Here is a 24,641-nt window from a genome sequence, read left to right as displayed (position 1 = left end):
TCACATTTTGATTATCCAGCTGAGGTTGCTACAGAATACTGAGTTTTCCATGCCATGAAGTACAGTGCCTTAGCAGTGTTTCCAGCCCTTTCCTTCTGTGATCAAATTCTGGACCTCATAAATAGCAGCCCAGACTTCTGCCGTCATGCTGAGTTGTTTTTAGCAGTGCATTTATATTCTGCCTTTGGCACAATAATCAGATAAGCTGGAGTACAGACAGTTATCTGAATGACCAGAAACAAGATATAAATGGAATCTTCATTCCAAGAAGCTTATTTCTTACAAAACTAACAAATTTGTTCTAAACACTGGGAGACCACGGATCATCTCTGCCTGCCTGGTAACTCGGTGATAGCTCACTTACTGATATATTTCTCAGTTTTGGGATTTTTCTGCTGATTTAGCTCTTCTGAAAGGGCTTACTAAAACCTTATCTGCAGGATCTGAAATGGGAAAAGACTGAGAGAGAGGGAGAATTGAAGCGTTAGCCATGGAATATTTGCTGCAGATTTGATGTTTGCTCATAGCAACGGTAGACTGTACATCTCCAGGTATTGAAAGACAAAACACCAAATAAGAACTGGTGCCTGCATTTTTCATTTCTTGGAGCTATGAAGGGAAAATGTTATAAATTCTGTCTACATGTGCCACTCTGCTGGTAGCCTGTTTGGGTCTCCCCTTCCTTCAGAAGAAAATTATTGGAAGCAAGAAACAGAGGTCTATTCACATACCAAAAGATGTGGTTAAAATTGAATTAAGTCTGTATACGTGTTTGGGGTTTGTAGCACTAACAGGCTTTGGGTGGGGAGATCTTAACTGAGCACTTGTTCTGAAGTTTAAGTTTGGGATTTTTGAAGTCTATACCCCAGAAGGTGGGAAGCAGAAGGTGCTGCTGTGCAGCAGTAACCTTAACAAAGTATTTTATAAGTAAGTTTCTTTTGTTTTTAAACCTGTGAGAACCTCCATCCAGCCTGGCTTATTCACATCTCTATCAACAGAATGGGTTTACTTTCTCATGGCTGAGATAACAAGCCTTAGTAGACAATGTTAGACATTCCTTGAGTCTTGGGGAGTTCAACTCAGGTGCTTCAAAAACAGCCAGCACCAGAAAAAGTCGCCAGCATGGCGGTTCTCAAGTCATCTCTTTATTTTGACAAAATGCCTAATCGTTACTGATTTAAAAAGGATGTTGCACCATGCACAACATGGACCCATGGTCTCTACCACCAAAACATCCCACGTGATCTCCCTAGGAGTACAGGTGACTATAATGTACATGTGCATATACATGGAATACTATCATTTGTGGGGAGCTGTCTTGGGGAACCTCTTGACCAAATTACCCCAAATTTACACTACAAATGTTGATGGATTGTAGAAGATTTGAAAAATTTGGCTTTAAATTTGGCTTGTTGCGACCTTAAGTATGGAGCATCTAGTCGTTCCATAGTATTCCTTTAACAGATCCTGTATTTTCTAGCTTCTTTCTTTTTTGTCCTTCTCTCTCAGTGTAGGAAATGGTAACACCTTCTACAGTCTTAGCTGGTCTGATAAAAAGAGACCATTATCAGCACTTTATCTGGAGTCAGTTGAAAGAACCAGTTTTTCTTTTCTGTCCCTAGGAGTAAAACTGAAAGCTTCTGCTGCCTTAATGTTCAGCTTTTTCACTCCTGCCTGTAATACGGGTAGGGATTGTTCTGGGAAGGATGAGGTAGCACTTTATTTCTATAAATGTGGGTTCAAATCTTGACTTTTATCGTGAGTGAAATGATTTTCTCATTCTGGTTCCAAGATGACCATTCTTCCAGCCCTCACAATTCCTGTGCTGACTATTTTTATTCAGGTGGGATAGCAGTCATTGCTATAGGTGAAGACCGAGTACCTTGGCATAGCTATATGGAAGGAGTGTGCAATCCATCTGCCACTCTGTTTACCTCTCTAGCCGGTATTTTCATTCCCTTGCTCATGAACGCTACAGTCACAAGCTTTGTTTTATAGTATTTATATTTCCAAAACATACCCCAGACAATGACCATTCCCTGTGCAAGGTCTGAGGAAGTGCAAAAGCTGCTTTCCACCAATCCTTAGCCTGCACAGATGGCAGTGGGTTAGTGTATCTCCAGAATTATTGAGATCTGGAATTCACAGTCATTAGGAAAGGAGCTATTTTTACGCTATTTATGCTTGGAATTGTCTTCCTAGATTTAATCAGTTTCCATTCATGTCTTTCCAGGAAGGGAGACTCAGTGTGACTGATATCTGTGATCTGTCTTCTCTCCCTCTCCCACATCCCAGGTTTGGAAATGATGTGCAGCACTTTAAGGTGCTCCGAGATGGGGCTGGCAAGTATTTCCTTTGGGTGGTGAAGTTCAATTCTCTGAACGAGCTGGTAGATTATCACAGATCCACTTCTGTCTCCAGAAACCAACAGATATTCCTCCGGGATATTGAGCAGGTGCCACAGGTAAGATGCTGGGAGAGAGGAGCATTGCTACTGTAACCAAAATGGAGACCTGTCAGCAGCCCAGGGTCTGAAGGGTTGCTTGCATTTTCAGTAGGGTGATATGGGGGGAGAGAAGTTAACTCTTTAACTTTCCCGCTCTGGTGTAGAATTACCTGATTGCAGGATCCAGGGGTCAGAATTGTTCAGACTACTTGTACTGAGAAATAAATGCAGCCCTTGTTCCTTCTTTTGGATGAGCTTTGTACCACTATGAAACACTTGTAAATTCCCTTCTGTTCTAGCATAGGATGTCCCTATGACTTTTTGATCATCCAGTTCACATCTTTAAGGACGATCTGGAATGATGCCTCTCCTTCAATACATAAAGCACCATAGTGAGGCCACCTGTTCATTCCCACCAGTAGAAATGGCTGTAATCATATGTTACATTCCCTTCCTGCTGTTACTTACATGGGATTTTGATTTTTGTCCAGCAGTGCCCATAGCAGTACACTGTCTACCCTCAATATCTTAATGCACATTCCTCTTAAGAGGGACACAGCAGAGGATGGTTAAGGATATTGACATATGGAACTTCTCTCCTCTAGTTTGCTGATTTGAACCTAGTCCATACTGGTAGTGACCAAAAGTTATGGTCTAATGGAAGTTACTAATTTTAGTTCATCTCCCAGGTACACCAAAATACCATCACATTTGGCAATGATTGGTATCTGTTGGGCTCTGCAGGAAGACCATCTCTCCATTAGATGTGGTCTGTCCAGGCTTGAGACATGCTGGAAAGGCTGAGTGGGGGAAACTTAGGGTATGTCTACACTAGAGCAGGAAGGCATAAATTCCGACTTGAGGAGCTATACCCAAACTAGGTTTGATCAAGCTAACACACTAAAAATGGAAATGAAGGTGCAGTGGCACAATCAGCAGGAGGGGCTTGCTGCCCCAATTCTGATCCTTTCTGAGACCAGAGGTTTGGACTTGGGGCATCTAGTTTGCTTGTCCTGCCATGCGTACACATCTATTTTTAGCATGCAAGCACAATCAGAGCTAGTGCAGGTATGTCTCCTCAAGCTGGCATTTACACCTTTCAGCTCTAATGCAGACATACCCTCCACTGCTTTGTCCATGCTGTGTCTAGTCTATAGAGAAACAGGACATCAGTCTCCAAGGCTGATGGACCAGTACTAAATTAACAATATAAAAAGACACATAGCTGAAAAATACAGAAAACATGAAAATAAAAGTACTTTCTAGCACCATAAACTCATTTTTAAAATGAAGCTTTAGTTTTCATAAACACAGTATGCAGATTTGCAGAAAACCGATTGGATAAAGTCTGTCCCCCCAAAAAGCTTCACCCAACATGAGTGAATGATGCTTAGAAAATGTCAAATAGAATCATTTAAAATTTCAGTATGGTCTGGCGTGTGATTGTTTAGGGGAAAACATAAAACATCATGGTATAGAGTAGGTTAAGAATACTCACTGAACATTGTAATCTGTGTGAGAAGCAAAGTAAAGAAGTATATGAGAAGTGAAGCTGTTGGGACGCAGAAAGGAAAGAGAGGAGAGGGACAAGGATGCAGAAGTGAAGGGACTAGCTAGTGGGGATCCAGTAGCATATACAGTGTGGGCCTATGATCAGACATGGTCACAAAGGGGTATCTTACTGTGAAAATGCCCAAGAGACTTCACCTTCTAGAGTTTTATTGAAACTCATTTTAGATGAATTTGACCATTTTCCAGAGGCCTTGTATATTCTAAACTTTTCCTTTGAGCAGTTTGTCACAGGTGATGAAAGAGGCAGTTTGCAGAGAAATGCAATAGCCCAAATATTTACTAGTGGCATCTGAACTCGGTTGCGGAGCTAAAATGCAGCCTGTGAAACTGGGACAGTAAGAGATTTATATGCTGTGAATGACACTCACCCTTGTTTTTTCTCCCTTGCAGCAACCCACATACGTTCAGGCCCTTTTCGATTTCGACCCCCAGGAAGAAGGTGAACTCGGCTTCCGCCGTGGAGACTTTATCCAGGTCCTCGACAATTCTGATCCCAACTGGTGGAAAGGAGCCTGCCACGGACAGACGGGCATGTTTCCACGCAACTATGTGACCCCAGTAAACCGGAACATCTAGAGATAAATATTAGAGATTATTTAAAGAAACCAGAGAAACAGTAAATACACATACAGAGTCTAACTACAACCAGTGATCTAAAATCACAAGATGGTAAAATCTGAGTCACTTCTTACCACAAGGTGATCTTCCTTCACTCAGTATGGAACTTTGGGGGTGGGAGGGAGAGTTCAACTTACATGCCAAAACTTGCATTTAAATTAAAAAAAAAAAAAAAAAAAAATTAACAGATTTCCTCAGCTGCTCCTGGGTTGTCCCTTTCATTCGCTCTTCCTCCTCCCCCCATCTCCTCTGTCCATCAGTGCATGAAGTTTTAATGCCATATTTAAAGTCCTAGCCATGCTGATAAAGGAAAAGGGAGAAACTCTGCTGGTATTTTCTCTCTATGCAAACAGCCTTCATTTGACATGGAAGGACTTGAGAGAAGAACCAAATCCACTGTCCTGCCTTTAAAATAACAAAACTGCTTTTTTGCCTTCAACATTCAGCTCTTTCTCGTTGGGAAAAGATGATGATGTTTTCTTTATTTTTCCTTCTCCTTAGCCACTCTCCCCTCTGAGGCTCGACAGCTTCAGAGCAGAGTGAAGGAGACAAGCTTTTTTTCACAAGTCACAAAGCTGCTTTGAGAAATTCCAAACTACAATCAGTCTGTTCTTTCTTATTGTGTGACAGCTTTTTTTTCTTAAAGGTGTATGGTTGAGCACAGTCTGTAATTTTTTTCCATAGTGCCTTTTCCCTCATTTCCTTTTTTCTATTTTTAAGTTAAAAGGACAGTCCAGAGCTTTTCAGAGGTTTTTTCCCTGCATATGTGTAAATATTTTTAGGGGAAGAGAAGGGGGTAGTTTTATTGATGAATATAAAAAGACACCTGCAAAAAAGATGGAGCTTTAATATTTGTATTACTGTCTGACTTTCTTTATTCCAAGGAAAAATACAAGGCATACAGTGTTTTAAGTGGTAGCACAGGCTGCTCAGAGCTGCAGCCAGGAGCCTCAGGAAAAAGGGGAGGGAAGGATTGCATCATTAGGACTGTTCATAAAATCATAGAAATCTAGGATTGGAAGGGACCTCAGTAGGTCATTTACTCCAGTCCTCTGCACTGAGGCAGGACTAAGTATTATGGGAAATGGGCAAACCCATTTAGAGGAAGGGGATGTTCCAACAAAGCACCATGGTGGGAGAGAATAGTCCTGAGGTGTCCTGTGAAATGTACATTCCTCTTGACAGGAAGCTTTATATTGCAGGGAAGCCTCAAGAAATAGTACTTAAGTACACTTTAAACTATTAGTGAATGTTCATACGTACGCATATAATCAAGAGTCTGGCTCCCAAGAGGCTGAGTAGGAAATATTTGCAATCATGTCTTACTCTTGAAAAGAGGGGGTGGCATCATTGTTCTCCACTTTCTCCCTACCTCTTCCTCCTCATGCCAGTGTTAAACAATTTAAGAAGTTGATTCTTACTTTTCACTCCCAGTTCACAGCAGGCTGTGTGGTGACTGCATTCCCCCACCCCTGTGGTATTCGTTAATGCCATTGGCTCCTCTGCCAGAGCAGTTTGATGTTGATTTGGACAAAAAGGAGATGACTCAAACTGCAGAGCTTTGTGCCAATCTTGAGTTATATTGTTTCTTAGCAGCCATGTGGCTGAACCCTTCACCCCAACGATGAACCCCAAAACGACAACAGAGATCTCCTGCCCAAGTGGAGACGTTCCTGTGTTGGCGGGTGCCTTTTTTGTACTAAGTGTTACAGATGTTTTATTCCTGAGATGGACTCTGCCTTACACTTCATTTCTCCAGCAGATGAAAGAGAGAGCTACCCTGTAGAATATTACTTTCTCCCCCATCCTTGCTAGCCGTCATTCACTTTGTCCTCTTTCTTCTTTCTAAAATGATTGGAAAAGAAATCTATGGCATTCTACACCTGGACCATTTGATTGTTTCCTTATTTTGGAATTGGTGTATATCATGCAGCCTTGCAGACATATGTCTTGTGTGTACATATATTAAAAAAAAATCAGTGTTTAAATAAAAAGGCCTATGTACTTAATCCTTTAACTCTGCAGCAGCATTTGGTAGATAGTAATTAACTGTGAATAAAAAATATACATTGAATTCTTCACTTTAGCATCTGTCTGTTATTTCCATTAACTGAGCAAAACATCAGCCAGTCAAACTAATATATAATGTGTAAATCAGTGGGAAGGAGGAGATATTTTAGTTCTTCATTCTTCCAAGATAAATAGAGAACTTAATAGGTTAGTGTGTCTGGCCTTCTGGGTTCAGAGAAGGGTTCTATCTGCTGCTTTCAGACATTAAAGATCCTTTGTCCATTATCTGAAGAGTAAGTGGAGCCTAGATGTTTCTTTGTTCTTTGCTCAAAACTTTTTATTGATCTCCACAAATGGGCATGAATTGCGGACAGAGGCCAGTTATGAAAGATGCTTTGGTATATCCAATCTGTCTTCTGACTGATAGTCTCCAAGTAGTTATTGCTGCTCTTTTACTGAAGACAGAGTGGGGGAGTGGAGACTGGAATCTGATTTGTGAGAAGAGCAGCTATATTTCCAAGTGACAAATGAGTGATCTTTTCCCCCCCAGTTTGACTTGTGCCCTAGCCTTGCTGCCTTATGGATTACATCCAACTGTATGAGTTGGTTCCAAAAGCACTTCCAAATGGGGACAAGAATGGCTTGCCTGATTATGCTAATGAGCTGTACAATGCATTGGTGGAAATGGTCCTTGAAAACCTGTCTGCATCAATACCAATTATATAACTTCTCTCCAACCCTTTGCTCTCTGTAGATCATGTTTGAAAAGTCCATAGTGGGAATTAAAGCACAATAATTGAAAGGCTGACCTGTGAGCTCCTTTGAATTGTCAAAGAAAATTCTTGTTTGGTTATGAATTCTTTCACCCCCTGTTCCGGAACCTGCGGTCTCTGGCAATGTTCAAATTACCCAGTTTTTCACTGTTTTTCCTCTGTTGCACAAACCATGTTGGTCAGTATCCCAGCCAACTTGCAATGATTTGCCTTGTGGATTTGAGTTGGGCATTGTTCATAATACTGAACAGGGACACCACCTTCACATTCTCATTGGTCTTTATCTTCTGTTGAAAGTTTAGAAAAACTCCTTATTGTTTGTAAAGGAAGCAAAACCCACTTGTTGCCATTTTGTATGGTTGTGTAATATTAATTATGGTGATTGTTCTTGTTTTTGGTAGAAAATCCCTTCTGAGTAAGTCATCTATCTCTTTAAGGTTCTCTTTCTCCCACATGCACATACCACCACCAGGGTGTGCACAAATACACCCCCTTCTGACAACGTAAATGTCAAAATTAGGATGAAAGGTCCTGTCTTGTTCCCTTTCCCCCAAAAAAAGTGTATTAAAAATCTATATACCTGACTGTCATCCTACATGGTACTAGCAAAGCAAAAGTGATATGGCAGAAATTTTCTGTGCTTGCAGTCAGCCAGCTTATACATAAAAGGCCTTTAACTATCCATTGAATATCTACGGCCACCACAGCAACCAAGCAGCTGCTGATGCTGTATGTAAGGATTGTTTAAACGGACAGAATAAAGCTATGTGTTTGGGCACACATTAAAAATGCAGCTGATACCTGTGTAAAGTACATAGCTAAATATAATGTATTGGCTCCTTGGAGAAATGATCAGCTTTCACATAAACCCATGAGGATCCTAATTCTGCATTTTAAAAAATAAAATAAACACTCATCTCAAGACCCAAAAAGTCTGTCAGTATTTCACTTTATTTTAACACAAAGGTAACAAAATATAACCTCTGATGAGCTGGCCACGTTAGAAGGTGAATGATAGATGAAACTGGATTTACCAAACCAGCATGAATAATCAATTTCTTGCCAATGTGAGTAGTACATAATGTTAAAGATGCAGTTCTTAGTGGTACTCAGAATTTGTACATACCATGGGAGGGGAGGAAGCTATGTGCAGAATGAAGAGCCAGAAACTTGTTTTAATACCAGTTCTGCGATAGACTCTTAAATGGTCCTGGGAGAGTCATTTTAATCTGCTTCCATTTCTCTTATCTCTGAAATGGGAATAACCCATCCTAAAGGATTGAAGACTATTTAAAGTGCAAATCTGCACAAGCATACATTTTCTTTATCACTCTTACCATTAATTTAAAAAACTAAAGTCACAAGCTCATGGAAAATCAGATGGAATAGGGAGAAGGTCAGGGAATCCTGTCTTAATGAAATTATGTTGCTCTATTTGGTGTTCTGTTAGGCTTGAGTAGCTCTCCTAAACTGACTTGTACTAGCTAAAAATGCCCTTTTTCAGAAAAAGTTGAAAGAAAGCAATCTTGGAGCTAAATTAATATGCTCCCATGCTTCTATCCTCTAAGGTCCACATCATAAGCTGGGGTCTGTGTCCGCATAGATGGTCTGTGCCTTTGATGACTTATGTCTTCCCTGTCTGCACAGTGGCACAAAACTAACACAAAACAAATGTATCGCCCCATCCTTCTGCCAGAGAGTCCCCTACTCCAAGACCTCACTCAATCAAGCTTTGATCCTGTTGGAAGTGCCTGGCCCTTTCCAGCTAGGTGGGAGGATGGCCTCTGGAGGCCCAAGCATCTGTTCTGTGACAGGGGATCTGCCTAAGAACAGGATTGGCTGGCCCCAGGTCCTTAAAAGGGCAGATGACCCTGTTATACTGTCCCTCTCCTCTTTCCTGCTTGCTTGCAAAGACCAAGATTAATGTGGGACCCTTTCCTCACATCACCCCAAATGCTCTCCTATGGCAGCTTGGGAGGAGGGGAAAAGGAGGCAGGGAGAAGGACGTTCAGTTCCTTCCACCCCATCTCCGAGGGTGGCTGCACCCTTAGGGAATGTGTCCAACTCAAGTCTGAGTTTGGAGAAGGAATTAAGGGGAACCGGCTGAAGGTCACTTCTGTGACTGCGACTGCGTTGGTGAGGGAGGGGGTGTGTGTCCAAAGCTGCCTCTCCCACCATGGCTGGTTGTGGTTCACCCTCAGCGGGGGCCTGGGCCCTGGTGCAGCCCCATGTGCCTTGCCTGCATGAGCGCTCCCATCAGTGCCATCCGCTCTAGGGACTTGGAGACGGGGGGGGGGAATCAGGCGTCTCCTTCTCCTGTATGTTCTTACTGCCTGCGGCCTAGGGGTGCCCAATCCCACCACCAGAGGCCCTCACTCCAGCCTGCTGGGTGTGCGTGGGGGGAGGGGGAGGATGTGAGGCCCAGTGACCAGCACACCCGCAGTCTTTGAACCAGGCCAGCGGACAGGACCGCCCCGCCCCGCCCCCACCCACCCCTCCTTGCTGTATTCCGCTGGCTGGTCTGGCGTGACGCGTGACTACATTTCCCAGCAAGCCTCGCGCCTGTAACGGTCGTGAGCATGCGCGCTCTCTTTTCTGTTCCCTCCTCCCCCGGCGCGGGACAGGCCGCTGACTGGATTGGCCGGGCGGCGGCCCTGGCCCCAGGCTGTGCCGATTCTAGCGGCCGGGGAGCGGCTCTGGGGACAGCGCCGGGGACCGGGCCCGTGAGGAGAGGACACTCGGGACAGCGGCCGGGCAGCCGTCGGGTGAGTGGCGTCGGCGTAAATGTCTCCTCTGGCCGGGGGTGACCGGCCCAGGGCGCTGCAGGGCAGAGGGGTACAGGGGACTTTCCGACACGGGGTGACCCAGGGCAGGCTCGGACCCAGCGCGTCCCCGTCCAGACCAGCGACGCGTCCCCGCGCCAGTCCCCTCATCCTCAGCGCGTCCCCGCGCCAGTCCCCTCACCTTCAGCGCGTCCCCGTCCAGACCAGCGACCGGCCCCTCGGCGCGTCCCCGCGCCAGTCCCCTCACCTTCAGCGCGTCCCCTCGCCAGTCCCTTCACCTTCAGCGCGTCCCCGTCCAGCCCAGCGACCAGCCCCGGCCGTCCCAATCCAAACAAGTAACTTCCCTGCGCGTGCTCCAGCACGTCCCATGACCGTCCCCTCTGCCCTAGCGTGTCCCAGTCCAAACAAGTCCCAACCAGGAACCATCGCTTTTGTCCCCATACATACGAGCCTCATGCCTGCACCCATCCCCGCTGGTGGGGCTGGTGCCAGCGTGTCTGGTCCAAATGTTATCTTCTTACTTCCTAGAGTGTGTCATTGCTGCCTTTGTTAGGCTGGCTAAAGACTGTTTGTTGTATTTTATATTTATTGCTCCTTTTTAAATAGATCACCAGGTCTAGTGGTGTGAGCAGTTAGGGACCAAAAATATGTACAGGCCTAAGGCCAGCGGCTTGTGTGACTGGGACCTCTTTGCTCCTCTGTGAGCTCAGCTGTAAGGTCTGGTCAGAAATCTCACTGAAAACTCCTGATTCTCTTCTGTCTTTGGACTATAGCACTCCTGGAGGTTGATACAGGTGGAGGCTGTCTGTGGACCAGACAGTGATGGTCGGCTATGACCCCAAATCTGAGGTAAAGTCCATCTCAACTGTGGAGGTAGCTGCGGCAGGATCCGCATCTGGATTAGTCACTCGAGCTCTGATTAGCCCTTTGGATGTCATCAAGATCCGCTTTCAGGTACCTTTCCCAAGCCTGTATGACACACCTGGAAAAGGAGCATGCAAGAGAACAAAAAGAAGCATCACTTTTTCAGTATTTAAATAAATCATTGCTAGTGTCACAAGTACACCAAGAAGCTGTTACATCTGCTGATTAAACCTCTGTGTGTGAGTTAAATACAGACTATACAAGATAGACAGACCTATTTCTCTTTGGGGACCGTTTCTGCCTTCTATTAATACATTAATGTATTTTTACTGCTCTATCTTATTTTCTTGTACATAGCTCTTGGTGTTTTTCTTGTTCTTCCTTCTTTTTTTCTTCCTATCTACTTGTCTTAATTTAGTTTTAATACATTTTTTTGCTGAATATCATAGCTCTTTAGCATTGCACATACATCTTATTCTGCCCTCAACTCTTAAGGATCAGCCTCAGCATATCTCCATCAGTTGTAGCTGCCATGAGGACACACACTGAGTGGGGTCTGAGTTAATGTAGGCCACTGAGTGTTTTAAAGATCAGGTTCAGGCCCTTGAAGGAGATCAGTATAAAGTATTTTCTTTGTTCTCCTTCAGCTTCAGATTGAACAACTCTCCTCCAGAAACCCACTGGCTAAGTATCATGGCATCTTGCAAACCATACACCGGATCTTCCAGGAGGAAGGGCTGACAGCATTCTGGAAGGGGCATGTGCCTGCTCAGCTCCTCTCAGTCAGCTATGGAGCTGTCCAGGTACGGTTTCAGGAAACCAGCCGGGGCTAGCATTGTTCTGAAGTTTTTAGTTTCTATCATGGCTTTGTCAGCAGCCTCATCCTGTCATAGCTATCCATCGCTTACCCAGTTGTCTGGAGTGCTAGGACATTTGTAGGGTACTTCGTGCCAAAGTGAAGACTGTGGCAGTGTGAATAAGTGGTGGTAAAGCAGCGGACCAAGAGGATAGAGACATGGGTTCTATTCACAGCTGAGATACTTATTGAGGCCTTGGTGTGTGTCACTCATCCTTTTGGTTCACTTACTCCATCTGTTTATTGGGGATGACAGTGCTGATAATACTGATTCACGGGTTGTTGTGAAGCTTAATTTATTAGTGTTTGCAAAACCTTTTGAGACCATCTATTGAAAGGTGCTGTATAAAAGCAAAATATATACGATTTAATAAATAATTTGTGGAGAGGAGAGAGAGAGTTAAAATGGGATCTTCCTAGGAGGCCTTTTTGTTTTAAATCCCAGCCTCTATTCTCCTAAAAGGTAAACTGGAGATTTTGAATGCCAAAAGTGTTCCGCAATTTGATGGCTGCATCCTTGGAGCATTTGCTCCAGGAGATTGCAAATGATGAATTTATTTATCTATTTTTGTTGGAAGGTGGTAGAAGCAGGAGGGTTGTGGGTGCCGGTGATAGTTTTCTTTCTGATGTATGTTTCTGTTTCTCTGTAAGTTTGTCACCTTTGAGTGCCTGACTGAATTGGTGCACAATGCCACGTCATACAACACCCGCAACTTCACTGTGCACTTTATGTGTGGCGGCCTGGCTGCTTGCACTGCCACCATGACAGTCCAGCCCCTTGACATGCTACGCACCCGCTTTGCTGCTCAGGGTGAGCCTAAGGTATGAGTTATGGGAGAAGACCTTTAGCTTTGTCATATTGTTGATGTTTCATTCAGATTAGCATGGAGAAGACTGAAAACTGCTCAACTTACAGCAGGTGATCTGGGAAGGCTGAAGCCCTTAATGGGTAATATTGTCATTAGTGCCAAGTTATTCTTTGGACCATTGACACACATGCTCTGTCCTGAGAGAGAAGGTGGAACTGTTCTTTTCGGCATGGCTGATTTGGCTCTTGTTTTGGTACTCGGCTGCACAAAGGATTTATTCCTTAGCCCTTCTTGAGGGGACATGTCTCAAACACAGAATCATAGAAGTGTAGGGCTGGAAATGATCTTGAGAGGTCATCCAGTCCAGCCCCCTGAACTGAGGCAGGACCAAGTATACCTAAACCATTCAGTTGTTTGTTTAACCTCCGGTGATGGGGATTTCACAACCTCCCTAATTAAGCACTGAAACAACTTCTTATCTACACAGTTAGAAAGTTTTCCCTAATATCTAATCTATATCTCCTTTGCTGCAGATTAAGCTCATTACCTCTTGTCCTACCTTCAGTGGACATGGAGAACAGTCAATAACCATCCCCTTTATAACAACCCTTAATATATTTGAAGACTTACCAGGTTCCCCCTTAGTCTTTTGTTCTCAAGACTAAACATCCTCAATTTTTTTTTAAACATTTCCTCATAGGTCAGGTTTATAAACCTTATATCATTTTTATAGTGCTTCTCTGGAGTCTCACCAGTTTGTCTACATCTTTCTTAAAGTGTGACACTCAGAACTGTACCCAGTATCCAGCTGACAGCTCACCAGTGCCAAGTAGAGCGGGATGATAATTTCCCATGTCTTACATACAACACTCCTGTTAATACATCCCGAAGTTAGATTATCCTTTTTCACAACTGTGTCATGTTGGCTTATAAACATGTAACATGTATAGAGTCCTGTGTAGGTTCTTACAAATGAAATTTTAAAGCAGTCATCTAGTAATCCAGTTTTATATCCCTGTTTATACAAGGATCAGTCTCCGCCAACCCGATTCTGTCTCCCCTCTGTTCTTACTGGAGACATTTAATTTTTGAATCAGAGTTTCTCACTGTATTTCTGCTTAGCTTGCAATGGAATTCCCATGTATTCAGTGTCAGGGCTTCGCTGCAGGAGTAAGTGAAGAAATTAGGCTGTGAGAAAGAAAACCCCCTTCTGATACAAATACAAGTGCTGCTCAGCTAAAGCCATTAGGAAAATTACCAAAATTTTGAGAAGTAGCTAGATTTCTTAATACAACAAGTCTTTGAGTACTAGTATTTTCCAGTCATCAGTCTAAGGAGATGGGATAAGAGATGTTCTAAGCTGTTGAGTAAAAAGCTGTGACTGGCATATTTGACATCACTCTTACAAATTAAGAAGCTTTGAAGGACACTATCTGTGAATTTAGCTGTGTTTTGCAGTTACTCAGAGTTTCCTCATGCCCCATGTCTCATAACAGCTGTCCTGATCTGCCAGCCTGCCCTCACTGTCACTTTCTGAAGCTGTTTATACCAGGGTATTCTCAGTCATGGGGACCCATCTCTGGGGCTTGCTTCTTCTCACAAGAGCCAGAGTTTGGGCAACTTCAGGATACAATGTCCAGCCATGCCTTCAGTGGCATATCACTGTCAAGCAGAACTGAGGGTTTGTTGGTTCAATTAGTCTCATGTGGAAGAGACCCATATTTACTCTGTCAATTTGTTTTGATTATTATCAGTGTACCAAAGACTCAGCAGTGAGTGTCCATGTGACAATACATGAAGTGGTTTTGTTAATCTGTGCTGAAAATCAACCTGCTATATGTTGGAAGATGGGAATCCCCCATGATCTGTATCAGGAGTGTGTCTGATTTCTGGATAGCTGATTATAAGTACATCTCACAGGAGAACTTAACTATTCCTTGTTGTTTAGGTTTACCGAAACCTTCGCCATGCCGTGGTGACCATGTACCAGACAGAAGGGCCTCTGACTTTCTACAGGGGTTTGACCCCCACTATCATTGCTGTATTTCCATACGCAGGTCTTCAGTTCTCCTTTTACAATCTCCTGCAACAATTATATGAATGGGTGATGCCATCAGGAGGAATGAATACAGGTGGGTGCTTGGGACAGTGAAATAACTCAGTCATGGAGGAAGAGGAAGGATGGTCCAGTCATTAGGGCACTAGTCTAGAACTCAGACTAGAGTTCAGTTTCTTGTCTTGTCAGAGACTTCCTGTGTGACCTTGGGGAAGTCACTTAATCTCTCTGTGCCTCACTTCCCCATCTGAAAAATGGGGATAATTCTTCCATACTTCATAGGGCTGTTGTGAAGAGAAATACATTAAAGACTGTGAGGCATTCAGATATTGTGGTAATGAGGCCCATAGAGGTATCATAGATAGGAAGATGAACTCTCTAGTTCAGTATATTCTTTCTTGAATTGGATCATGTTGCTTGTGCAGTGGAAAGACCTTGCTGATACAGCCTTTATCTCTTTCAGTTTCAGTAATACTGTGAGGTTAGGACTCTCAGTGGGTACAGATTCTTAGAACTGTGTGTTCTAAAGTTTCTCCCCCTCTTTGGCTTGCACCAGAGGATTCAATTGGTGCAAGTTAAAGCCCCCAAGTTGACAGCCCTGGAGATGGAACCTCCAGAGTACATACAGCGGGGGTAGCATCACTGCAAGTTATTGGTCCATCAATGTATTCTCAAGTAGAGAGACATCTCAATTTCATTTCAAGTAGAGAGACATTTCAGTTCATTCAACAGTTCATTCAGTCTTAGACAGCAGACTGTGATAGTAGTTTTATGCTGTGGATACCTGCCAATAAGACCTGAACTAAGACTACCAAACTCCTTTCCCATTGGCCTCTGTACAACCACCAGACGATACCATCTTATTATCTCTACCTAGCTGTTCTGATTTGAACTCTCAACTGGAGGCACAAGGCTCCATAGCCTATTAACAATCTCCACTACTTTTTTTTCCTAGCAATGTGAAAACTTGTCTGATTATTGATAATGAATCCCTCTGTTATTATTTCTTTTGTGTATTGTCCCTTGACAGAGCAGCAGAATAAAACAATAAATAAATTAGTGTTTAAATTAAGACAGCATATCTTTTAGAAAGATATTCAGTTGCTCAAAGAAGTTGTGGACTTGGTGCAAAAATTCCTGGGTAAGGTTTCATGGCCTGTTTTATGCAGAAGGTGGGACTAGATGATCATAATGGTCCTTCCTGGCCTTACAGTCTATGAATAAATGGTTCTGATTTACTTCCCATGATGCTTTTGTAAATCAGAACTCCATTCTAATCCTCCATTTCCTCCCTACACTCCTCTGCTTTTCAGGTAATGTTAAAAACCTTGTGTGTGGCAGCTGTGCTGGAGTTATCAGCAAAACCCTTACTTACCCTTTCGACCTGTTCAAAAAGCGGTTGCAGGTGGGAGGCTTTGAGCAGGCCCGGGCATCCTTTGGGCAGGTGAGAGATGTTTATATCAACTGGTTTTCATATGTTTGGATGTAGGCTGAGAAATATATGTACCCAGAAAACTCAGCTATAACATCTGACTGCTTTTGAACAGGGTTCTGTTTCTTTCCCCTCTGGGCCCACCAAAGCATGGAGATGTTGGTTGAATTGTTCATAATATCCTATATATGAGAGAAGCCTCTTAATAGGCAGTCATTTGGGTGGACCGGTCATCCCAGAAAAGCAGTTACCCTGACTAGATTATTTTTCCTTCCAGAAACAAAAAATTCTTAAAAGACCTGAAATTAAGTGAAATACTGTAATGAGTAGAAAGAACCATGACTTTTTTTTTTTTTTTTTAAATCACCGGTCTTCCTAATTTTGTTATTTCTGTATTAAACTGGTGTTGAAATTCTGAACTCTGTTATTTTATCACTCAATTAAACTAGTTGGCTGAATGCAGAATTTTGTTAGTACTCTTCTAAATAATCAGCAGTTACTGCTGTTCATGAGTGGAGTAAATTGGCTTTCAGGAAGATGACCCAACTGAGCAGTGTATAGTGTGTCTGTATGTATGTATAGATGTAGGCTGAGAATCTCAAAGGGGCCTAGGAAACGGACAGTGGTCACGACCATGTAATAAATTGCATTTATCTAGTACTATTGACTGAGGGTCAGATTTTTTTTTTTACAGGTATTTAGGTTCTTAATTCATATTGATTTCCATGGGAATTAGTTGCATAAATATCTTTAAAAATCTGGTCCTGACTCACTTGCACTTTGTTCTTGGAGAGGGGTAGAGTGAAAGTTTTGAGGGGTTCGGATTTATTTTATTTTCCTATCACTGGTGGATATTTGTTTGTCAAGAAGAGATGAGCAGTTCTTGCTATTGTATTGTGCATTTTAATTTATGGAATAGACACTCAGAGTTCATGGTTTGTGCATAAAGAGACTTCTATAAATCTAAATAAATTAAATATTTCTAGCATTCCTTAGCACCTTGAAATAGACACCTATTTTTAAAATTGTATCAGAGAAATATATCCTTTCCGCCCCAAATATGAAAATTTCCCTTCCAGTTTATATTAGCCTGAAATGCAAATTGGGTAGTACCCAGTCTTTGAAACAATGACACTTATATCGTCTGAGAGGATATAAAGACCAGGGAGGGAGAGGAGTTATTTAAGTTAAGCACCAATGTTGACATAAGAACAAATGGATATAAACTGGCCATCAACAAGTTTAGACTTGAAATTGGATGAAGGTTTCTAACCATCAGAGGAGTGAAGTTCTGGAACAGCCTTTTTAGGGGAGCAGTGGGGGGGCAAAAAACCTAACTGGTTTCAAGACTGAGCTTGATAAGTTTATGTTGGGGATGGTTTGATGAGAGTTCCTACGATGGCATGTAGCAGATCTGTGACTGCTGGGAGCAAATATCCCCAATGGCTGGTGATGGGACACTAGATGGGGAAGAGTCTGAATTACTATAGAGAATTCTTTCCCAGGTGTCTGGCTGTTTGGGTCTTGCTGAAATGCTCAGGGTACAGTGACTGCCATATTTGGGGTTAGGAAGAAATTTTCCCCTGGATAATATTGACAGAAACCCTGGGAATTTTTTTGCTTTCCTCTGCAGCATGTGGCATGGGTCACTCTCAAGTTTAAACTAGAATAAGTGATGGATTCTCTCTAACTTAAAGTCTTTAAATCATGATTTGAAGACTTCATTAACTCAGAGGTTATAGGTCTATTACGGGAGTGGGTGGGTGAGGTTTGATGGCCTGAAATGTGCAGGAAATCAGACTGAATGATCATGATGTCCCTTCTGGCCAAAAAGTCTGAGTCTATATGGAAAATAATACCAGCACATTCTGAAACATTTGCTCTGCAAACTCTGTAGTGTGAACAGTGCATGAGGTGTGGTATAGAGGATTTCCTGGCATTCAGTTGGCGTGTAAGCTATTACTGATAATGATAAATGTTGTAATTTGTGGCTGTCGTGCCTGCATTTACAAATCAGCACATGCTCAGATTGATTCTCCGACACTGCCAATTAGTCTCAGTGAATATCCCTAGAATTTCCACTGTATTTATCTAGAATACATTTCTGATACAGCCTTTGGCTTTCTTTCAAGTCCTCAGAGATATGAGTGCTCTCTACAAATACATCAGAGGGATAAATACCAGGGAGGGAGAGGAATTATTTAAGTTCAGCGCCAAAGTGGACACAAGAACTAATGGATATAAACTGGCCATCAGGAAGTTTAGACTTGAAATTAGATGCAGGTTTCTAACCATCAGAGGAGAGAAGTTCTGGAACAGCCTTCCAAGGGGAGCAGTGGAGGCAAAAAACCTAGCTGGCTTCAAAACTGAGCTTGATAAATTTATGGAGGAGATGGTATGATGGGACAGCCTAGTTTGGCAATTGACTGATCTTTGGCATATCTACCACCAGTAGTCAATGGCCTGTGAAGGGATGTTAGATGGGGTGGGTTTTGAGTTATTACAGAGAATTCTTTCTTGGGTGTCTGGCTGGTGAATCTTGCCCACATGCTCAGGGTTTAACTGATCACCGTATTTGGGGTTGGGAAGGAATTTTCCCCCAAGGCAGATTGGCAAAGGCTCTGGGGGGTTTTTGCCTTCCTCTGTGGCATGGGGCATGGCTCACTTGCTGTTGGATTCTCTGTACCTTAAAGTCTGTAAACCATGATTTGAGGACTTTAATAACTTAGTCATAGGTCAGGGGTCTTTTACAGGAGAAGATGGGTGAGGTTCTGTGGTCTGTATTGTGCAGGAGGTCAGATGAGATGATCATATTGGTCCCTTCTGACCTTTGAGTCTGAGTCCCTTTCCTTGATGTGGGGTATATGTTACAGAGGTTTCTGAGAGAATCATGCCCAGATGAGCTGAGCTTGTGCTGTTGCTCACTTTACTCTCTCAACTCTTCTTCCCCAGGTGCGGACATACAAGGGTTTAATGGACTGTGCTGGGCAGATTGTGCGAGAGGAAGGCCCTGTTGGATTGTTTAAGGGTCTCTCCCCCAGCTTGCTGAAGGCTGCTCTCTCTACTGGCTTCACCTTCTTCTGGTACGAGTTCTTCTGCAACCTGCTGCATGCCCTGAAGGATACTGGCAGCACCAAGGGGCAGGAGGGCTGAAGGGGCATGACTCATCAGCTGCAGTTTCTCAGTAGAGGAGTAAGACTAATGGCCTCATTGTCACATGGAGTGGGGGTGGGGAATGACTCCTACCTGTGAGTGCTCTGAAAACACATCTCTACTAGCTTTGGAGGAAAGATATGTTTGGAACAAACTAAAGGAGCAGGTGACTGCAGCTTCTGTCGAAGACACTGAGCATCTTCCATCATGTATCCCATAGTATCACCATTCACTTTAGGAGAAGGGGTTTTATAAAAACATAATGCTGCTACGCAACTGGTAACGTGCTCTGAAGAGGCATCTGACAAAATGTGTAAAATCCTTCATGCACAGGGACCCATCTGGCTTAGCTAATGCCACTCGACCAGTGTCAAATGTTGCCACATCTGCAAAGCTTCAGCCCTCTGCTTAGAGCCTGTCCATTTGCTGCATATTCTTATCTCCCTGCTGCACAGGTAACCCCTTCCTTATTCTGCATAGACATCTGTCTTCCCCTCTTTGCCACCCAGTTCTTCTGCCCATTGACATTTACTGGCTCCATATCCTCAGCCCCCTTAAATGTAACATCAGCTAGCAATGTTTATGCCACCCTGATTTGCTTTCTCAATACAAATGGCAAGCGGTTGTGTTTTACAAGTGTCCCTTACTCTGCCTTTGTGTTCTGCTGTGGGTGTCTTAGGGTTCTTCTTTGCCAGTGTAATGCTCTTACAAACAGGTCTGCAGGTCTAATGCTGTTTGCTCTCAGGAAGGTCTCTCGGTGCATAGAATCCATTCTTGCTTTGCACTGACATGTTAGGGCTTTTCTTTGCTATGAGACTGTCATGATTTAACAGATGCTATAAAGATTTTTTTTGTTTTAAAGATCCAAAGTTTAACCGACCTTAAAATAATTAAGAATAGTCCTGTGGATACTAGTGAATGTTGTTTTTTATTTATGACTTTCTCTGGATCTGTTTTGACAATATTTTTGTAGATCCCACAAAGACATTTTGACCCTCTTTGCAAACCTGAGAGTTACTGTGCAATGGTGTTGGCAAACAAAGGTATTTTTGCCAAATCTGTCATTATGGAAACTTATTTATTTGATGCTGAAGAAGCAGGCATGTCAACTTCAGCTCAATTCAAATACCATGGAGTAAGATCAGTATCTTGCAAATAGAGACAAATTTATTAGGAAAGAAGTGTTCTAATGAGGCTCCAAAGAGTTTTGCAAACAGAGTTAAAAAATGTAAACTGTATCTTATGTAATAGCAAAATGACTGTCACTCTTTACTTCATCCTACTGTCCTCTCAAGCTAAGCTGGGCAGGGCAGGCCATTATTTGTATGGCAGACTTCCAAGGAAAACCACAGTCCTGCAAATATGTATGTTAATAATTCAGTATATGACACAGAGGGCAGAACGCTCGTGTTGAGTCCAATACCTGTGTGGAATTAGCACTGAGTTATTTTCAGATGAGAACTACAACAGAGGCCTTAATTACTCATTCCCCTGTGTCATTTGGCATTTTTTGTAGGACTAGGGGTGTTAATCCCAGTGGACTGGCCAAATTCTAGTGTGAGCAATTCCATTCTGCTGACCTAAATTCCCCTGGTAGTTTTGCTTGTATATTTTTTTTAGTCATTTGTCCTAAACGGTTGTGTGGGGATGCATTTAAACAGCAGCTGTGTTCCAAACTAGAGCTGACTCTACTTCACTGGTGGGCAAAACGATCAACCTTGATCTCCTGCCAACCAGAAGTGCTGTGAAGTTTTATATTTTTGTAAAGTGCTTTGGGATTCTCTAATGCAAAGTATTAGAGAAATCCAGAACATTTAAATCCCACTGCAGGGGTGATTCTGGTGACTGGAACCAGGCAGACCAACTGCGCTCTAGAATGTTATGCCCTGAATCTGATACAGATGGCATGTGAAAGGTTGGCACATGAGTATCCAATTCAGAGTGTTGGTTACGTGCTAATGAAATTGGCAGCTTCATTTAAAGGGGATATCCCTTAGCTTGGACTAAAAATTTGGGTAAAATTTTCAAAAGTCCCTAAGTCCCACTGACTTTTTCCCAAGTAATATTTTGCTCTTCTCTGGCACCTTTCATCTGCAACTCTTGGAGCACATCATAAACACTAATAGACTTACCCTCACAGTATCCCTGTGATGTAGGGAAGTTTTATCCTCAGATAAAACAGAGTGGGGAAACTGAAGTACTGTGAGTTTGGGATTGTAACTGATCTTTGGCTATCAATAGGGGGGAAATTTATAGTTGACTAGAAGGGAGAAAACAGACCGTAGCAGCTCATTTCCCAACCATGCCCTGGCCAAAAAGTCTTTATGCAGAATATGCGAATATGCACACTCCATCTATCTCTGCCATAAATTATATGGCTCTTCAGATTCTTTTTCATTATCTGCCACTGAGCTGTTATAAAACCCCTCTGTAGTAATGCAGGTGCATGATAGAAGGAAGCTGATCCTATTGCAGAGCAAAGAGTAAAGGGCTCATTTCTCTCTTTGGTCATCATAGATCCAAGGAATTGCTGAGCACCTGATACAACTGGGAGATTAATTCTTTGAATCTGTTGCTGTGGCTTGAGACAGATCTGAGAACTGTCAGATTGGCAGCTCTAGAGAAATGACCTGGCAGCTCTATGGAGGGCATTGAAGTAGATATTCCATCCTGGAAATGTTTCAAACTCTCTCTAATGTGGGTTAAATTATCTTTGCTTGAGCAGTTTGGAGTTGTTTGTGTGTAGTTGGTTTGTTCATTATTGATTTTTCTGAAGCAGCCTGGTGAGCCTCCATGTGCGCTAGGAGGGAATGGATGGGCAGAGAGCCTCAGTACTGATCCTGGTTTGTGGCCCCCATAATACATGTGATGGGTCTTTAAATGGTCATTTAGCTGGTAGGCGAGGAAATTAGTGGCCTCTGTAATAGAGAAAAGACAAACCATGACAGTCACTTCACCTCCCACCCCTTCCTGTTCTCAATATCTGTGTCTTTAAAGTATTTCTAATGTGCCCATCACTAGTCTCTAAACACAAGTCACATCTTAAGGAGGGGAAGTGGCTAAAAATGAAAGCATTGATTCCAGTTAGATAAAGGAGAAAGATACTGGTTTAATACAAAAAATTAGGAGGATGAATCTTATTTTGCTACTATTGGGTTTTGCAGGATCGGTGTCATTGGTGTTATATTTCCTAAAATCAGAGAAATTTAGAGGTGACAAAGATCCATTAAGTCTCCTTGTTTCTCCCACCTGCAAGTGCAGGGTGGTTGTTTTACACTGTATATCTGACTTGTGTCCAGTTTCCAATGACTCAATCAATAGGACTTGTACCACTTCCCCTGTGTGACTGTGCCACAGTCTAACTGGTGGCGATTGTTGGGATTTATTTTTAATGTAATCCTATCAATGAGGATTTGCTTTGCCTGAAATTCACCCCACAAGCTGCTCAGCAATTGCATTTGTTTTTATCCAAGTGCCTTTTATCATCTGGATAAAGCAAAGCACTTTATTAAGCAAAGCGTTAATAGTACAGTAGATGTTATGGAATTCACAACAGTTCCCATCTACCCTTGACCGTTAGAACTTATATGCACAAATACTGCAGTGAACACTTTCCAATAGCACTTGTATTATTTCTAAAAGCATTGATTACCTAAACTCATGTACAGTAACACTCATCTCTCAGGATGTTTGCACAGAGCTGTGTTGGGGGTGATTCACTGAGGAAAAACAAAGGTTCTAGGATTGGTTACTGAAGTGGGTTATTTTCCCTTTCGGTTTTAAGACTCCATTGTTATGCAGAGCCTTAATCCTCTGCACCATTTCTAGCCATAATATGAATGGACCTTTTGCGACTGCTGTACACTTAAGGCTTCTGACCAGCTGTGGTTTTTTTCCACAATATGTTTAATGCCTGCCTGTCTCTAAAGAGATGAAAGAAAACATTAAATATTTTTATTACATTCTTGTGTGGTTCCTCCTTTCCTCTCTTTGCAAACTCTCAAATCATATACATGATGGGGTGATGCAATTGGATTACATTGGGCAAACGCCCTCTACCAAGGGCCTGACCTTGCTCCTGTTGACTGCAGTGAGATCAAGGCTCACAAATTAAACTGCAGGTGCAACCATATTTTTTATTAGAATTCCAAAGTTCATGGGCTAGGTCACTAGAGGGCCGCATTGCCCCAGAAGTGAAATAAGATATGGCTTCAGTTCTAAGACATCCGTAACTGTGCAAATAACTACTGATTGTCTTAGTAGATTTGCACAAGCTTGATCATCCCACCGTACATGAGAATTAAAACAGCAGATGTTTGACCTACTTCACTGATCAGTGGTAGACAAGTTCAGATTTAGTTTATATGTATCCATAACACAGTGTCACAGAATGTCATCAAAAGCTGCTCGTTCTTCATTCACTGAAGCTGCTTTCTAGCTTCTATAGTTTGACTGTTCTACTTTGTCTAAATACGCTAATGCTTAATGCACGCTAAAGAGTAGTGACCAGCACTCATCAAGCATTAAGCATGTGGTAACTTTGGAGCAGAAGGTGTGTTCTACAGCACCTGCTGTTTTGAGACCTTGTTAAAGTGAGCTGGCATATTACTTCTTTCCCAGCTTATTTTTTGTAGAACTCCTATTTCCCCCCTTCTTAAATTCTTAAAATGCTTTTTCCTCCCTTGCAAGTAAAACCCTCGTGCCAGCACCTGAGTGGTTCTGCTCCAACATATTCACCAGCTTGTTTATCTTAGAGTGGGAAAGAAAAATAGAAGAGTAATTAGGTTTCAGTTTCACGCTTCTAAAGTACACTTATAAACTGAGAAGGAAAATACAAAAGCAAGTATAAGAGGTTTGGCTCTTTGTTTATGAGCAATGGCAGACTTGAGCTAACAAAGAAGAATATGAGGCCCCAGACTATTATTGTACAAAAGGAATACCAGAAAGGAGGAAAAGTGTTAATATCAGCTTCAAGCACATGAAGTAATCTTAAAGTTACCAGACGTGGTTTGTGTCTGTTTGGAGGCACCTGTGACCTGTCGGCTATAGGCATGTCCAGTTCCTAGTGAGCAGTTTTTCATGTTTCATTAATCACCATTACCACTAACGAAAATCATCTCCTCGTGCCACTAATGCCCACAGAGGCCAAAGGCTGAATGAGCTAAGGAGTGAGACCGACTCCCAGACCTAGAAAGTCGATCCCTGCAGGTCAGGAGTGGGGCACGTTTCAGGGATGTGGGGGGAATCTGCATTGCCGCTTGTCTTGCTG

The 24,641-nt window shown here is 42.7% G+C and overlaps 2 protein-coding genes across 2 annotated transcripts in view; both read left to right on the top strand.

Annotated features, from left to right (window-relative positions):
- GRB2 (growth factor receptor bound protein 2) overlaps window positions 1-6,715 on the top strand; it is a 57,297-nt gene extending 50,582 nt beyond the window's left edge. Inside the window, exons 5-6 of the mRNA XM_067547540.1 lie at window positions 2,296-2,464; window positions 4,409-6,715. Of these exons, the coding sequence (XP_067403641.1) occupies window positions 2,296-2,464; window positions 4,409-4,594 (355 nt within the window). The 3' untranslated portion in view covers window positions 4,595-6,715. The remainder of the gene's footprint in view (window positions 1-2,295; window positions 2,465-4,408) is intronic.
- Window positions 6,716-10,043: 3,328 nt separating this feature from the next.
- On the top strand, window positions 10,044-23,334 carry SLC25A19 (solute carrier family 25 member 19). The gene is made up of 7 exons (XM_067547536.1): window positions 10,044-10,184; window positions 10,976-11,156; window positions 11,714-11,869; window positions 12,574-12,744; window positions 14,680-14,863; window positions 16,101-16,231; window positions 19,172-23,334. Exons 2-7 carry the CDS (start codon window positions 11,025-11,027, stop codon window positions 19,370-19,372), a joined length of 975 nt encoding a protein of 324 aa, XP_067403637.1. The 5' UTR covers window positions 10,044-10,184; window positions 10,976-11,024; the 3' UTR covers window positions 19,373-23,334.
- Window positions 23,335-24,641: the final 1,307 nt, after the last annotated feature.

Source organism: Emydura macquarii, unplaced genomic scaffold, assembly GCF_026122565.2.
Source record: "Emydura macquarii macquarii isolate MOO-44397 ecotype Brisbane River unplaced genomic scaffold, CSIRO-AGI_Emac_v2 contig_1230, whole genome shotgun sequence".
NCBI lineage: Eukaryota > Metazoa > Chordata > Testudines > Chelidae > Emydura > Emydura macquarii.
The sequence above is the reverse complement of the archived record's forward strand: the minus strand, read 5'-3'. Positions and strand labels throughout refer to the sequence as shown.